This window comes from Pogona vitticeps, chromosome 5 (genome assembly GCF_051106095.1).
Source record: "Pogona vitticeps strain Pit_001003342236 chromosome 5, PviZW2.1, whole genome shotgun sequence".
NCBI lineage: Eukaryota > Metazoa > Chordata > Lepidosauria > Squamata > Agamidae > Pogona > Pogona vitticeps.
The window spans coordinates 30,525,417-30,543,386 of record NC_135787.1 but is presented as its reverse complement, the minus strand read 5'-3'; the positions used below and the strand labels follow the sequence as shown (position 1 = coordinate 30,543,386).

The following is a 17,970-nucleotide window of genomic DNA, read 5'->3' as shown; positions in this document are numbered from 1 at the left end:
GTGGGTGCTCCTATTTCCCTGCTTGTGGAGGCCGGTGACTCTAATTTTGCAGGGTTGGTGATAGGGGAATAAGGGCTGGGTCTCAGCACCATGGATAGCATCCATGAAGTTCAGATTAAAACCATTTCACCTTTAATGAAATTAAAGTCATCAGCCTCCACCTGCCCATGGGGCTCTGCAGTGAGGGCTGGACCCACCACACTTTCTGGAGAGGAAGTGCAAATACACAGCACTCCCTGTCATACTCATCTCCATCTGGACAGCACAGCACAGCAGGTTGGTGAGGTAGTGAGAGCAGAGCCTAAACATCTTTTTTAACTTGTGGGAGACAAGCAAAGGTTGCTTTGCTGGTCATTCACACCAAGTGTAAGTAACACATGTTGGGCTGGGTTGGCCCAATCCACCACTCAGAGTTTGAGTACACCAGATGTTCTCTCCAAGCAGCATTATAGGTCCAGTCTGCTCTGTTGTGCTAAGAGGGAGAGAAATAAGAGGAGACAAAGCAATGGCTGTATTCTCTTGATGGCACCTCTGAAATGGGCAGAATTCAGTGAAGCTGCCACTAGTGCCTTCCTGGCTTACAAGCCCCTGACTCTACAAAGATATGTGTCCATAACAGTAGCCTGCTCTCTATGACAATTCATACCTCATGCGCTCAGAAGAATATATGGCCTCATTCCAAAAGGATACCATGTTCTGGACATTGCACTTTAAGAAGGATGCCAACAAACTGGAAGTTCAGAGAAGGGCGACAAGGATGATCAGGAGATTAGAAACCAAGGTGTTGATGCTCACGTACAAAGCCCTAAATGGTTTAGGGCCTCGATATTTGGCGGAACGCATTCTACCACCAAGTTCTACCCGTGTCACTCGCGTGAGCCAGGAGGTGAGGTTGAGGAGCCTAACGCCGAGGGAGGCCCGGAAGGAGAAGACAAGAAATCAGGCCTTCTCGGCGGTGGCTCCTCGCCTCTGGAACAACCTTCCCCCGGACATTCGCGCGGCCCCCTCGCTGGGTATTTTTAAAAAGACAATGATGTTTCGGCAGGCCTTCCCCCCCCACCCCCCCTTAGCTAATCCTGATTTTCCTTTTTTCTTTTTCTTAGTTTATAATTTTATGGTTGAAAGTTTTCTTCTTTGTAAATTCGTTTTTAGTCATTGTTGTACCCCTGTTGTGAGCCGCCTAGAGTGGTCTATTGACTAGATAGGTGGGATATAAAATAAATAAATAAATAAATAAATAAATAAATAAATAAATAAATAAATAAATAAATAAATAAATAAATAAATAAACCAAGTCTTATGAGGAAAGACTAAAAGAACTGGGCATGTTTAACCTTGAGAAAAAAGACTGAGGGGAGAAAGGACAGGACTTTTCAAATACTTGAAAGATTGTTGTACAGTAAAGGGGCAAGATCTGTTTTTGATCATCCCAGAATGCAAGACATGTAATAATGGGCTCCAGTTACAGGAGGTTAAATTTTAGGTAAATATCAGGAAACACCTAACTGTTAGAGCAGTAAGACAATGGAACTAATGACCTTGGGAGGTGGTGAGAACTCCTACACTGGAGGCATTCAAGAGAAAGTTAGACAGTCATCTGTCAGATGTACTTTGATTTGGATTCCTGCATTGAGGGGGGGGGGTTTGGACTCAACGGCCTTCTGGGCCCTTCCAACTCCATGATTCTATGTCATGCTGAAGGCAACCAAAGTCTAGAAATCAAGCCCAAGCCTTATGGGTTAGTTGAGGAAGGTGTGTCTTTCTAGCCAGGGCAGGACTGAGAGGTGACATTTCTATTGCTTCATAGTAGAATCTGAACCAGTAGATTTTTTTAAAGTTCTAATTGAACCATAGGAAGACAGTCCTGACTATAAAGGCTGTTTGACACTGGGATGGATATTTTTAAAGAAATGCTGGATGGCATTGTCAGGGACTCTTTAACCTTGGGTTTCCTTGGACTGGATGACCCTTGGAGTAATTTCCAACTCTATAATTTTATGATTCTACAACTTTTGTGGTGCCTTCCTCAAAGTATTTGTTGCAACACTAACAATCCAATATATGTTGTTGACTTCTATGTCTATGGAGATTTCTCAATTTATGGCAATTCACTCCCCAAAGTTATGCCACCTGCATAACTGTGCAGCAGGATTTCAGCCATTGTGTTGAGCATGGCTTATGCTTATTCCTGTTCGTCTTGTCCATTTCCGTTGAGGATCACAAGGCAGCGCAGCACAGCTCTTCCTTCTAAATCCTCACAATGACCCAAATGAGGTAGTAGAGTATGCTGATAAACAGCTTCAGGTCCAATGTCATTCTGACAACTTTGTGGTTGAGGAGCCTGGGTTTGAATTCAGGACTCCACTTTCTTGGTCAGTCACACTGACCACAGTGTCTCACTCACTCCTTGGACGAAAACCTTCCGTGCTCATTCAGAACTAGGGAAAGTTCTCTCTCTTTTGGACTACAGTTCCCAGAATCCCCGTCAGCCACGTAACAGGGACCCTTCCCAAGCTGGGCTTCTTTCCACCTCCACCTTAACAGTCTGAGGTGCTGTTGTGAAGAGGTGTCCTTCTCCCCTCCCTCAGTAGTGAAAAAGAACTCCGGGGGCTTCTCTGGCCAGACTCCCCTTTGGATCAGCAGTCCCGGAATCCTTCGCTGCTTCCTCAGAGAGCGGATTTATTTTTTTCCCCGCGAGATGGAATCTTTGCTTTTTTCCCCCCTCCCTGGCTCCCTCAAAAACTTCCGGCCAATCGGAGCGCAGCACAAGCCCCTGCCCAGCGGCGACTCCGGCGAGGGGGGCTGGGAGGAGAAGGGAAAAGAAAGCTCCACCTTCTCTTTCCAGGAGGCGGGCGGGACGGTGTGTCCGGGCCCGGTGGGGGTGTGTGTGTGGGGTGGGGCGGGGGTAGAGTCTAGCAGCCAGGGTTCATCTTTTTTTCTCCCTGCCGACCCCTCGCTTTGGCTTTCGGCCACGAACATGCCTTTCGAGTCTGCCCCCAGTTCAAGCTCGTGAAAGAAGAGGAAGAAGAGAGGGGCGAGCCAAAGCCCTCCCTTCCCCCTTGGTCCCATTGAGGGCAGCAATGTTGGGCATGTACGTGCCGGACAGGTTTGCCCTGAAGTCATCTCAAATTCAAGACGGGATGGGACTCTTTACCGCCCGGAGAGTGAAAAAGGTGGGTGAGCCTCTCTGAGGCCGGGTTGAGGCGGGCGACGGGCGTCTTTCCCTCCCTTTCTCTTTCGAGAGAATTGGGGGCGCAGAGCGGTGCAAGCGAGTCGGGACTTGCAAGCTTGGGTTTTATTAATTTCGTCTCCTGCCTCCTTCCTCAGCTTCCCTTGCTGCTCCGTTTTAGCTTCCCACTTGCTGGATTTTCTGGAGCGCGCCTGCCACGTATTACAGGAAGGCTCTCTCTGGCGCGCTCTCCCTCCCTCCCTCCCTCTCACTCTCCCCCTCCCAAGGTTTAAGAGCAACCCCCCTTTTTGTCACTTCGCTTCCCACTTCCCTCTCTTTCGTAGTGAGCCGGGCGGCGTGTTGTGGAAAAAAAGGATGACAGCCCTGACGTTAAGAGCTTTGTGCTCTGCCAGTCATAATCCTAATAACCTTAACTATGAGGAATGCCACAGTCTCATCAACGAGAACCACAGCGCAGCCTCTGTGCTAATTATGGAAAACACAGCCATTGTTTGATGATGTATTCGTTTATGCTAATTATTATTACTTAAGGACCAAACTTTTGGTAGACCATAGCAGAGATCCAACTGTCTGAAGAAAACTGGCAACTCGGAAAGAATCCTGCAAATCTACGGCAGAGAGGCGTGTTTCTTATATGAGCCAGAACTTTGGCATGTAAGGGCTGGAATCTTTTTATGCTTTCATGGCATCTTAATATAATCAGCATCTGTCTGAACAGCAAATTGCAGCAAGTTAAGATGTTAGCATAGGCATTTGCTGTTGCGCACTGTTTGACCCGTCTAGAAGGCATCAGGTTGGTAGGGGCTGTTGTAGTGTCACAGTAATGGTGGTGTGCAAAGGTAAAGTAGCAACAAACTCTATCAGAAGGAAAGATGTGAAGTGTTCCTTTTGCATTATTCAGGGTGAAAAATTTGGACCGTTTGCAGGAGAGAAGCGAATGCCTCAGGAGGTGGATGAGAGCACAGACTGCAGGCTGATGTGGGAGGTAAGAGTTTCAGGTCTAGTCTTCCTGCATTGCCTGTAGGTCATTCTCCAGAACATTGTATTGCAAGAAGACCCACATTCTGCTGTTTGACACATATAATCTCTCTCTTTTTGTTTTGTTTTGGTTGGGCAGTGTTGTGTAACTACTACTATCCATGTGTTGCGTAACTACTATTACCCAGCATTACTCACAAGTGATTGTGTTAGCTAGAGGTGACTGATGTTCGGTAATATAAGAGGAGTTGTGCTTCATCCACCTTCTAGTCTAGATGTTACAAAGGATAGGGCAGGACCTAATTTAGGGCTGGGCAAAGTGTGTCTGTGGGGCTATGAGCAGCTGGGGAGGGGGCTTCTGGGCTTACCCTGAACTTCCCTGCCTGCAAAGCCTCTTTTGGAAAAATAACCCTCCCCCAGAGAACTATGTACTTAAAAGCACCCAGTGGGTGCAATTCTTTATTTTAACTCCTCTTCTGCATCTCCTAAGGTCCGAAAACATCTGTTTCTAAATCTGGAAGCGACTGTCTAGTCTCCTTGCTTTTGAAGAAAGAAGTGGTTTTGGCTTGCAGGGTAGTCATGGATCCCCTGTGGGTGTAAAACAGGTACCTCCTCCCCCTCCCCGGATACCCTGTAGTTGTCCATCCCATCCCAATCTAGTTGCATTTAGTATGTTTTATATTCATACATGGCGGTTTCTTCTACACTACTGTCAACTTCTATGGGGGGGAACAAAAAAGTTGACCCTCCCCCAAGCTAATGTGGCTTTACTATGAATACAGTAGTACATTGACTGAAATCTCATTGCTTAGTGTAATAAGTCCCACTAGAGTAGGCATATTGAATCAGTTAGGATTTGGTGAGTCAACTCCCCTCTTAAGTTTCACATATTCAGATAGGCCTGCTCTTGTTGGAACATCCTATATTAACATAAATCTCAACTAGAGCACTGCCCATTTAAATCAGTGGAACATATGGAACAGGTAACTCACCAAATCTTCACTGATACAGTGTGACTGGAATGTAGGTCACATTCCAATGTGACCTACTATGCTGGGCACTAGGATTTTAGCTGGTGTGACTGAGCTACATATTCAGAGATTACCCATTGCTGTTTTATCTGAGAAATTTTCTTGGCTAGATAAAATTTTGTAATGGCCTTCCGATTTTATTAAGCTGACCATGATTTGTTACTGCCCATCACCTTCTCAGCAGGACTTTTGAGGCTCAGCGTTAGAGTTATGAATAAGAAAGTGAAGTAATTTGCTCCTTTTGGTTCTTATTGCAAATAACTACTATTTTGTCATTGGGCAACTCCAGTTTGGGGATGTGGTGGCGCTGTGGGTTAAACCACAAAGCCTCTGGGCTGCAAGGCTGAAAGATCAGCAGTTCGAATCCATGTGATGGAGTGAGCTCCTGTCACTTGTCCCAGCTCCTGCCAACCTATCAGTTTGAAACAATGTAAAAATATGAGTAGATAAATAGGTAGCACTACGGTGGGAAGGTAGCAGTGTTCCATGTCTAGTCACGCTGGCCACGTGACCACGGAAACTGTCCATGGACAAACACTGGCTCCATGGCTTGGAAATGGGAATGAGCACCGCCCCCTAGAGTTGGACATGACTGAACAATTGTCAAAGGGATCCTTTACCTTTACCTTTAACTGCAATTTGAGGACAAAAGACTAAAGCATGCTGGAAAATGTACATCTGTAATAGGGATTAAACCTATCCTTATCTGAATTAGCTGGAAGGGAGGGATGGAATGGTGCAAAAACAGTCAGTTTGCTTGCTTGTACTGCCACCAATATCATTCTGTGTGGGAATCAAGGTATAGTGGTGCCTCGTTTGACGACGATAATCTGTTCCGTTTAAATCGCTGTTAAGTGAAATCGTCGTCAAGTGGAAAAAAAAAACCATTGAAATGCATTGAAAACCGGTTCAGTGCATTCCAATGGGGGAAATACCTGCTCGTTTTGTGAAGATCCTTCATAGGGCAGCCATTTTGCTATGCCTGTAAAGCAAAGAATCGGTCCTGAAAACAGCGGGGAGCGATTCTGCGACCCACCGATCAGCTGTTTTCAATCATCGTCCAGTGAAAAAACAGTCCCGAAGCATGGAACCGATCATCATCAAACGAAAAAACCCATTGAATTATCGTTTTAAGATCGCTATAGCGATCGCAAAAACGGCATCGTTAAGCGATTTGAGCATCAAGCGGAGTAATCGTCAAGCGGGGTACAACTGTAGTACTGTTAAATGCACTCCCTCAAAAAGCAAGGTTGGTTCTTCCCTCTTGTCCTTCCATCTTCAGGAAAGATGATGGCAGACTTTTAAATAATCAGGATTTTTAGAAATGCTGCAATTATGCCTCGTGGCACAGTAGTTAAACTGCTGTACTGCAGCCAAAACTGTGCTTGCAACCCAGGGTTCAGTCCCAGGTAGCTAGCTGGAGGTTGATTCAGCATTCTATCCTTCTGAGGTCAGTAGAATGACTACCCAGCTTGCTTGGGGTGGGGGCAATGTGTATGGTGATTAGATTCGGCATCCTTCAGTCTCAAAAGACTATGGTAACATGCTGTGTATGGAGGACTTGGAACAGTGTCTAGTGTGGCTGAGAAGGCAAATTCGAGAATGACAATCCCTTCCACACTGAAGACAAATCCAATCTGTCCCCTGTCCCTGATTTTGCTGCTTTTGTGACTGTCTCTTTGCCTCGGCCTGCTGGACAAGGGTCTCTTCAAATTGGGAGAGGCTGTGATGCACTGCCTGCCTCCAGGCTGAACGCTCCAATGTCAGGGTTTTCCATCTGTTGAGGTCCATTCCTAAGGCCTTCAGATCCTCTTTGCAGATATCCTTTTATTGCAGCTGTGGTCTCCCTTGGAGCAATTTCCCTGCACTAAGTCTCCATACAGGAGATCTTTTGGAATCCGACCATCAGCCATTCTCACAACATGCCCAAGCCAACGTAGATGTTGCTGTTTCAGTAATGTATACATGCTAAAAATTCCAGCACGATCTAGGACTACTTTATTTGGAACTTTGTCCTGCCAGGTGATACCAAAAATGCGTCGGAGATAACACATATGGAATGTGTTCAGCTTCCTCTATTACGATGCACAAAGGGTCCAGGACTCATTGCAGCAGTGTGCTCAGTACACAGGCTCTATAGACCTGGATCTTGGTATATGGCATCAGCTTCTTAATGAGCCATATTCTCTTTGTGAGTCTAGAGAACATGGTACTGTAGCTGCTTTGCCAATGCGTTTATCCAGATTGACATCTAGGGAGAAAGTATCAGAGATCGTTGAGCCAAGGTACCCAAAGTCATGAACAACTTCCAATTCTTGTGTGGAGATGGTAATAGAGGGAGGTGAGTCCATACCCTGGCCCATGACTTGTGTTTTCTTCAGGCTGATTGTTAGTCCATAGTCTTCACAGGCCTTGCTAAAATGATTCATGAGTTGTTGGAGGTCTTCAGCAGAGTGGGCAACAACGGCTGCATCATTGGCGAAGAGGAAGTCCTGTATGCATTTCAGTTGGACTTTGGTCCTCGCTCTCAATCTAGAGAGATTAAAGAGCTTTCCATCTGATCTAGTCCAGAGATAGACACCTTCTGTTGCAGTTCCAAAGGCATGCTTCAGCATGACAGCAAAAAAGATCCCAAAAAGGGTTGGCGCGAGGACACAGCCCTGTTTCACTCTGCTTTGGCTATCAAAGGGATCTGATGTTGAGTCATCAAAAACTACAGTGCCCTTCATTCCCTCATGAAAGGACTTGATGATGTTAAGGAGTTAAGGTGGACATCCAATCTTGGGAAGTATTTTAAAAAGGCCATTCCTGCTAACCAGATCAAAGGCCTTTGTGAGATCTATGAAGGCCACAAAGAATGGCTGTTGTTGTTCCCTACATTTCTCCTGCAATTGTCAGAGAGAGAATACCATGCCAATGGTGGATCTATTAGCTCAAAATCCACACTGTGATTCTGGATAGACTCTGTCTGCAGGCACCTGTAGTCTCTTCAGCATGACAGGGGCAAGTAGCTTCCCTACAATGCTGAGAAGAGAGATGCCACGGTAGTTATTGCAGTCGCCCTGTCTCCTTTGTTCTTATACAATGTGATGATGTTTGCATCCTTCATGTCCTGTGGTACTGAACCTTGGAGTACCACAGGACATGAAGGTGTCCTTGAAGTGCTATGGGGAGGTATATAAGCAGCACACTTTGCTTTTTTGCTTTTTTGAAAAAAATGAATTTAGAGATTTTTAATGTTTTTAAATGTTTTTAAAATTGTTTAATGGTGATTCTAATATTCTTATGTGTTTAATTGCTTTAGTATAGTTTCTTATGATGCTTTAACTACAGTTATTGTGTTGTTTTAATTCATTATGAGCCACCTTAAGTCTCCCTGTGGGGAGAAAGATGGTATATAAATAAAATAAGATAGACTTAAAAGAAAACAGTGTGGTTATGGTGGCTGACCAGACATCTTTCATCTGAAATAGCTAGAATTCTATTAGCTAGTCTTCATCAGAAAAAATACTTGCATTGATCTAATTTAGACTGGATGCCTAATTCACACAGAGTACATGAACTGTGATGTAGCCTATTTTCGTTTCTAGATTGTCTGGTTTCTTTCCAGTGGCACATTGACAAATAGTATGAGTCAGTGGGATCATATCCCATATAAACTAAAGAGAGGGTTACTGGGGGTTGTGATATCACAGGAGCTGACATGTTATTTTCCAGCTGATTTCTTTGTCCTTGACCAAATGTTAGACAGCTTTAATGGTTTAGTTAATGTTTTTAAGTGTTGTGATTTTATGTTAGATGCATTATCAGGTGTTTTGCAAAACAAAGAAAGAAAAGTGCAAAAATATGAATAAATACATAGTTACATGTTGCTGCAGTTCATCAAATGCAGGAAGGCTCCATTCAGTTTCAGAAGCTGGTTTAGGATTTAGTGTCATGAAAAGTTCATTTCTTTGAGTTTTCTTAAAGAATGTTTTAAGTAAGGCTTAAAAGTGCAGACAGTGCTTTTTCGTGAACTCTCAAAAGCTCAGAGAGCGCACAATCTTTCAGCTATTGAGGGTTCAGTATGAGTGTCCAAGAGATTATTGGTTTGTCCTTGTGAGTATAGAAGCAGAATAAATTGTACAAATCATTGTCTCTGTAAAAATGTCCTTACTCTGTATCTTTCAGATTGGCGCATGTTGTGGGTGAAACTATTGTGGAATTTTAAGGCAAGAGAAGAGGCTGATCTCATAAACTTTTTTAAAGCCTCCGTTTGCAAATGATTGGGAACTGATAAGTGAAATGATATGTGTCAGATTATTCAGTCTGATATAGTATTCTGATGTTTTTGTAAGCTTCCTTTAACAATACCATTGATATCTCTATTTAAATACATTTTTGGTACAGAAAGAATATTTCTTAAGAATGATTTTTTTTCAAATTGTTTGAAACACACCCGTTTTTAATTTGTGTAAAGTGTTTAATATCATTTTGGTAGAAACTATCAAGGTGTGTGCATCAATAGTATTTATACAGAAAACCTTTTGTAAGGCTTTTTGAATTATTTCTTAACTTCCCTGTCACCACAGCCTGACCTTTTTTTGGAGGCTTCACAGATTCTTGCATACCAAATTTTATGACTTCCTGAATGTTTCAACCCAAGTGGTTTATGTTCAGAGATGGTGATCTGAATACGACTGTTGTAGTGCGTTATAAATCAAGCTGTGAAGTGGCCTTGAGTTGCAAGATTGGTGCCAGGAATATATAAAAGTAAAAAAAAAAACAGCTGTCCAGGTTCATCTAAAGATTCCATGGTTTTTGGAAGCTGCAGCATATAACCTTCCAGAAATGGTGAAGCCAACATCTCACAATAGGCCAAGTCACTAACAAGGTTTGCTTGAGAGCGTATCTGGGCACTACTGTAATTTTATGACCATGTTCATAAAACCCTAAATCACACTTCAGGGTTGCAGAATAACTTTGCTAACTTTCTCAGGCATCACTGTTTGACATCCTATATAATATGTCATAGTTAGCTATAGTTCCCTAATTATAAACAGTAGCTAATCCTGAAATCATGCTAGTACGTAGAGAAGCTACACATACTTTGTGGGTTAGAATAAGTATTTAATCAGGGAGAATTCCCAGTTCGTGAGTAAGACAGCAGCTGTCCTAGGTACTAGGGATGAGACTACATATCTCATAATTCTCCATTCTTGGAGTTTTGTCTGACTTACACACATCTTACAGACTCGAAAATTTGGCTTACCAGGGAGAAAAGGCTTTGAGGCTTATCTAGGCCTAGATACACCAAAGCTTTCTGTTCCTGTCCTGGAACAGAAGCTAGGAGCTTTATTTCTGAACAGGAAGCTAGACAGAGCATGAATCTGGTGGGGCTTTAGAAACATTGGAGTCTCCAGCATCATAATGCTCTGTCTTTCAGCTCTTTGTCCTTACGACTGCAGCCTAAAGCATTTTATTACAATAAAATAGGAACACGAGTATACAATCAAATACTAGCACTCTACTTTCTGGCCTAAAGGACACTAGAAAGTATTGGTGTTGGTACTTCAGACCTGATGAGGTTGGAAGATCATCTGGGTTTTAACATGTAATTGTATCCACAAAGAATACATTGTGTTCTTGGAATAATTTAAGTCAGGTGAATATTGCACCCAAGCAACAATGACAAGCTAGAAAGCCAACCAACTCCAATTTCATCTTTTCTCAAGACTTTGTCACTTATTTAGAAAGTCAAATCTAGAGGGAGACTTTGATAGTTGAGGTAAGCGGTGGAAATGATCATTTTCACATATCAGGGGAAATGGATTGGTTGTCTAGAAATCATATTGGTTAATTAGTGCCTCTCTTCAAATAGTGTTATAAATCAAATATTTAGTGAAGGACATGGAAAATCCCTGGGTGTTCTTCCTCTTAGTATTTGAAGAATAGACATGGAGCTTGTACAACCAATTTTAATAATACTGAAAAACACAATGGAAAAGTCATCAGATCATCACCCATATTCTTGTAGCATTGTGAAGGAAGCTGTAGGTAGGGTATGAATACGATAAATACTCATTGTTATAGAGAATATGTGACAAAAAATATCTATAGTGTCTCAGGGTATGCTTGGCTTATGGATAGCTCCCTGTCAGCATTTGGGGCTATTTCTGACATATTCATATGAATAAAGCATGCAACATTATCTTTCTCAACATTCTCAAAATTAATAGAGAAAGAGCTGAAGCTGTCTCTGGCCCAAAGACCTAATCTGTTGCACAGAACATTTCCATCTGGCCTATCAGTGTCCTCCCATTGGAAATGAGATGTTTCTTCTCCTCTTTCCTATGGTTTAATCTTTAGTCTGTCAAGGACTTAAATGTGTATGTATTAAATGTACATTTAACTAAAAGTCATCAGATCAGTACTTCTAGCATTTTGAAGCAGGAGTATGATGAGGATAAATACCGATTATTATAGAGAATACGTGACATTTAACTAATTGTACATTTAACTAATCCTGGCTCAAGACTCCTCCCTTGACAGTACTATCCATGAATAGCAAGCATGCAGGGAAAGGTGTTGGAAACCACTAAATCCTATAGTGCTGGATTCCTAGGAAAATTCACTAACTTGAGCATGATATTTTTTATGGAACCAGCATAAGATTTTCCACATTTGGCATGTGGTTTGGAACCTGAGTTTCATTGAAAGAGCAGACCAGCAGTGATACTTTTGTTAAAAAAAAGAAGGTAGAGTAAAAATGCTTATTTTGCCAGTTTGGAGTTTATGCACAACTTGGAGTGGCTGAGAACATTTCTTTCACAAAGTTATATAATGAAAATGCACAAAAGTTGCAACCCAACATTGGATAAAATGCATAGAACAAAAACTGCCTAAATGAGAAGGTCTTTGGCATGCAGTGAGATACTGTTAAGGAGAATGAAGCTGTTACATGTTTTTAATATGGTGTTAATTGGACTATAATTAAAATGTGAAATAATGCTTTACATTTGTGCTGTATCTCTTGATGCGTTATAAGCTTCCCACTTAATTTTTGAAATGGATGCTTACACAATTGATTACTACTACCAGTAGCAGTAGTGCAAATTATAGACCATTGAAAAGAGATATTTCTCTTGCATGTGGAGTACTTCCCCACCCACTTATAAACTGTAAATCTGCAAGTGTGCTATATAACTGCTAGAAAAATAGTTTTTATGAGACCTATTCATAACATTACTGATTTTCTAAAAAAGCAGCTTTGCCTTTGCTCTTTATTTTTCTCACACACTGATTATCTACTAATACTGTATACTGATTGTGGTTATAACACCTGAAGAGTAAATCTTGGGTAAAGCTCATAGAGTTTATGAGGAAAGGTTGGGATATTACAAAGCAATCTTTGGCAAATGTTTTACATAGCTTTTCCCACAGTTCAAATATATCTGTTTACTTCAACATTTAAAACAAATGCAGTTTTGAAGGCCGTAAGAGGACTACAAATACTATTTGAAATGCATAACTTAAAGTTTCATTCTTCCATTATCAACAAAACTGTTCAGCAGTTCTGCAGTTTATAACTTGTTCCTTTAGTACGCAAGGATTTATAGGACTTCTTTTCCTAATATAATTGCCATTTTTGATGGGTGCTACATTTTATTTTTTACATTTTACCAATTCATGGTGTCTTTTCACCTCTAAGGGCAGCTGCACTTAAAATAATCCATTTTCAAGTTCAAGCATTCTTTACCAGACTTTGCTTTTGAACTCTGGTCTTCAACCTTACGGGTTTCTATGCATGTTTTCCTATGACAGGTACCATGTTTAATCATGCTTACCATGGTGAACTTTGACACAGGTACTCTTTTTCCTGTTCCCAACTGGTGTTTTAAATAGCTGATTCAGTGAACCTCATTTACTTTCCTGAACAAATGCCAGTGTAAATGAGTCCATTTATTTAGTGGTACAGTATTCTAAAGTGTAATTTTTCTTCTTCTGAGGAATAGTGGTCTTCACCTGCATTGCTTAGAGGAGGAAATGCTGATCCTGGCTTTTGACTCTCATGTGGTTTGCAAAGACTTTTGAACACATTTCTATGGCACCTGCATAGCAAAGATCAAAGCTAAGGGCTTTGCCTTAGATGAAGATTTGAATTAGTTTTTGACCCTCATACGCACTAAGAGAGCAGACTGTTTTGAGTTTTTTTTACTGGTATTTAAGCAGATAGATTTGCGATTTCTGGGAAGAGTACTGTATTGTTTATGTTAAGACATATTAATCCAATCTGTAGTCATGTCATTTTTTTATTCATGATGATCAAATTCTTCAAAAATAGTGATGGTGTGTGCAACTTGTGTCAGTGGGTCTTCTGTAGCTAACTCTGATGTTACGAGGGGGTGCTGATAAGTATTGAGCCTTACCCAGAAAAAACATGTGATAGGCAGCTATAAATTGTAGGGTGTACTGTATTGGCCAATTGGTTTGTATTCAATGGTGCAAAAATCAGCTACAGAGGTGCCTCGCATTATGATGTTAATTCATTCCAGCGAAATCGCAGTAGAACGAAAACATCGTAATGCGAAATTAAAAAGCCCATAGAAACGCACTAAAACCCGATTAATGCATTCCTAGGGGCTTGAAACTTACCGTCCAGCGAAGATCCTCCATAGCGTGGCCATTTTCGCTGCCTGTGTAGCGAGGAATCCGTCCCAGAAAAGAGCGGGAAGCCATGTTTTTTACCCGGCAGCCATTTTGAAACCGCCGATGAGCTGGCTGAAAATCATCGCTTTGCAAGAATTGGTTCCCGAAGCAGGGAACCGATCATCGCAAAGCGAAATTCCCCCATAGGAAACATCATTTTGCAATCGCTTTTGCGATTGCAAAACCTTCAACGTAAAGCGATTTCGTCGTAAAATGGAGCGCTCGTAATGCGAGGCACCACTGTACCTATAATTTTAAGTTAACTTTAATTTTCCAGTCCAAAGTGAACATGGCGACACCTCCAGAAAAGTTCAATGTGGAAGAGCATAGGACCATAATCAAATTCCTGTTTCTCCAAGGGAAAGGTGCAAAGCAGATCCATGATGAAATGTCACAAACTATGGGTGACAATGGCCCTTCATATGCAACAGTTAAACACTGGGTTGTCAGTTTTTAAACTGGCCATTTCGGTGTTGAAAGTGAGAAACCCAGAGGGTTTCTGACTCTGTGCCTGCAAATGTGAAAGCCATCCATGACATGATCATGGAGGACTGCCAAATGTCAGCCAGAAATATTACTATATATCTGAGAATATCACATAAGAGAGTTGGTGCCATTATCCACAACAACTTGCTGGCAGCAAAGTGGATCCCCAAACTTTTGACAACCGAGTATAAGAGGAAATGTGTGGAGTCATCAGTGACTGTTTTGGAACATTTTGCAAGAAATGAGTCAGATTTCCTGGGCAAATTGGTAACTGGTGATGAAACATGGATCTACTGTTATGATCCTGAGACAAAGGAACAGTCTAAGGAATGGAAGCACAGTGGTTCCCCCAGGCCAAAGAAGTTCCAATGCAAAAGTCGGTGCAGAAGCAAATGGCAACAGTTTTTGGGATAAGAAGGGAGTTCTACTGGTGGACTACCTCCAACAGGGTTCAACCCTCAATGCAAAATATTACTGTGCTTTATTGACAAAGTTGAGGCAAAACATCATGGAAAAACAACGAGGAAAGCTCTCCAAAGGTGTCATCCTGTTGCATGACAACGCCTCGTCACACACTGCAGGCGAAACAATGGCAAAATAGACCTCCTTAGGCTTTCAAGTGATGCCCCATCCACCCTGTTCTCCCGACCTGGCTCCTGACTACCATCTGTTCCCCAAACTCAAAAAACACCTAAAGGGACAACGATTTGGGCTGTTCTGGAGGCAACTAATGCTGCAAATGAGTGGTTACACCAGCAGTTGGAAGACTTTTATTTGCAGGGTCTTAAGAAGCTGCAGGACAGATGTCGCAAGTGCATTGACTTCCTGGGGGAATATGTAGAATAGTGTGGCAGTTACAGCTTCCTAGCTCAATTTTTTTCTGGGTAAGGCGCAATACTTATCCCCTTGTATGTGTTAGCAAATGCTGAATAACAGGTTAGCAAACCATGACTGAGCAAATGTAATTAGCATACATTTCTCTTCCATATGCCAATTTTTATGGCAAATTAAGCATAACAATTGAAAAGTTTCTACAACTAAGTATATGAAAGGAAACCTGGTGGCAGAGAGGAGAGGCCAAGACTGGAGTGATATGATCAAATTTGCTTGCATCAGCTACCAATCTGGCCGCTGCATTCTGGACTTGCTGTACTCTCTGGTTCAGACTTAAGGGTAGCCCCAGATAGAGGTAATTTCAGTAGTTGATCCAGGAGATCACTAGTGCCTGCACCAGCATCCTCAGGCAACCCTCGTCTAGGTATGAGCAGAGTTGGGCCATGAGTCTAAGCTGGTTAAAAGTCAATCTGGACATTGTTGCGACCTGGGAGTTCCAAGAAAGAGCCAAGTCAAGAAGAGCACCCAGATTACAAACTTGGTCAATAAATGTGTGATGAGGTTCGTTTTCTGCTGAGAGCGACCCCTGTGTTGGCACGGGAAGGAGAGTCGGAGGCTGCTCAGTTGTTCTAACACAACTCTGTTTATTGCTAAACAAGTTCAATTCAACAGGTTCAAAAGGATCCATCAAACTCAACTCAGGCAAAAGGTGGTAACTTTGCACCTTAACATCTGGCATCTTGATGTCACTTCTCACGAAGGGCCGGTCCAAACCGCTCCCGATCGGTCATGGGCCTCAGTGGGGTGCTCCTCACGACACAGACTGTCCCACAGCATGGGTGTGGCTGGAGTAAAGAGGGACTGGGACGGATCACCCTCCTCCCCTCATGCTGGTTGCGAGGGTACACTACCACAGTCCATTATAGTGGCTCTAAATCTTCTCCTTTCCTGCGTAAGTCCTTCGGGTCAGGCAATAAATCTCCCCCAATCTGTAGGTTTGGGAAATCCTTCATGAGCTTGGTATAACCCTCATGTCCAAAGCCCAGCTCCGTTTGCACTGCCTGATCCTTTCTTTCAGGTTGCTCGCCCGTTACAGTTCTAAAACTCCATGATCCTTTTTCCTCCTTTATATCCTCCTCCTATATAATTAAATCTAGCTCCTCCCCCTTCTCGTCAGCCAGGCACACTTCCAGGGACCCTTTCCATTCCTCTCTCTCTTGATCTGTCTCCACTAATATGCCCTCCATGCAGCCATGGCTTTCCTCTGTCCTTTGCTCTGCGGAGGATGGCACACTGGCTTTTTCTCCTTCACAGAATGGGAGCTTAGTGCCATCCAGTGCAGGGTCAACCCCCTCTAACCTTTCAGAGGGGCCACCCGGAACAAACTCTCCATCTTGTCTGGGTTCAGTTTGAGCCTGTTTGCCTTAGTCCATTCCAGTACCAAAGCTAGGTGTTGCTCAAGTGTCTGGATGGCCTCCACTGCAGAGGTGTTGTAGTAGAGAAAGAGTTGCATGTCATTAGCCATTAAAATAATTTGTTTTCATATCATTATCATCATGTGCCATCAAGTCAATTCTGACTTATGGATTTATCATTCTCTTCTTCCAGGGGCATTGTGCAGCTTGCCCAGAGCCACACAGGCTGGATCATCTCCCTGGAGGAACAGTGAGGAATTGAACTTATACCTAACTCACTGAGCTATCCAGCCAGCTCTTTTCATTTAAGCATTTTCTTATAAGCAGAAGTGTAAGCTCTGAAAAAATGATCTTTAAAGCACTTAATTAGACCAAACCCAGTTAATATGAAAGACATCACTCTAGCCCAGCAGTTTCAAGATCAATGCAAGACTAACATTTAGCTGCTAAGAACAACCAATACGAGGGCTTTTGTGTTCTTGTTTCAAAATTAAATTAAGAGGCTAGTCACGGAATATGTATTTTTTTTTCTCTTCTGTGTTTGTATGGGAATGTCATTTCTTGCTGTTCTTATTTAATAACAATCTGCCAAATGGTCTCTAAAATTGCAAGCAATGTGTTTACTGAGAGTGGCAAAGGAAGCAATCTGTTTATTATCAATGCTGGGATGACATTTTTCTCTCACTGGTACTGCAGAGTAGTTGAATTCAATTCACATCCATGTTTTAGCTAGTACAACAACAACAAAAAACACTCCAATGTCTAATATTTCTGGAAAAATTCAATATGTCTTCCTCACAAGTTTAGGAGTGTGAACCAGCAAGTCCAAGTCAGACTGGGACATATGTCAATTAATAGTATTTATCATTTCCCTCTGTCCCTACCAGCCATTGTGTCTCTTTACCCAATTTGATGTGTTTCCATCTACAGAGAAGGAATATAACCTCTGTACCCTCCCATGCTGGATGGTCATTTCTTAGACTTGAATTTCCAAGCTTTGGGCATCCATTGGTTTACATTTTCTGAGATCACTGTCCATATTTGTGAGGTGAACTAGTTGAAACTTCTCCAGGATGAGTTTGAAGCTGAGGTCCGATTAGGGTGACCACTGTTCTTATCTCCAAAAAGAGGCCACAGGTCTGTATAAAATTTCCACATCCTAATTTATTTATATTGACACAAGCTTTGAAAGGATGTCTAATTGATATACAGATACAATGGCTGAATTTTGATTTTGATTTTAAGATTTTCCAGTCTTTTGATATATTCCCTTTCTACCAGTTCTTTAACTTTTGTGTGGAGCATGTCATCTGCATCTAGTATTTCAAGGTTTTTATAATTTTCCTCA

At 42.3% G+C, this 17,970-nt stretch overlaps 1 protein-coding gene across 4 annotated transcripts in view; it reads left to right on the top strand.

Annotated features, from left to right (window-relative positions):
• The first annotated feature begins 2,886 nt into the window (after positions 1-2,886).
• PRDM5 (PR/SET domain 5) overlaps positions 2,887-17,970 on the top strand; it is a 106,234-nt gene continuing 91,150 nt past the window's right edge. For all 4 annotated transcript variants that reach the window (XR_012087759.2, XM_020781540.3, XM_020781539.3 and 1 more), the window contains exons 1-2: positions 2,887-3,173; positions 4,092-4,175. Coding sequence is in view for 3 of the 4 variants with exons in the window: in XM_020781540.3 (XP_020637199.2) it covers positions 3,081-3,173; positions 4,092-4,175 (177 nt within the window). In the remaining variant the exon portion in view is untranslated. The remainder of the gene's footprint in view (positions 3,174-4,091; positions 4,176-17,970) is intronic.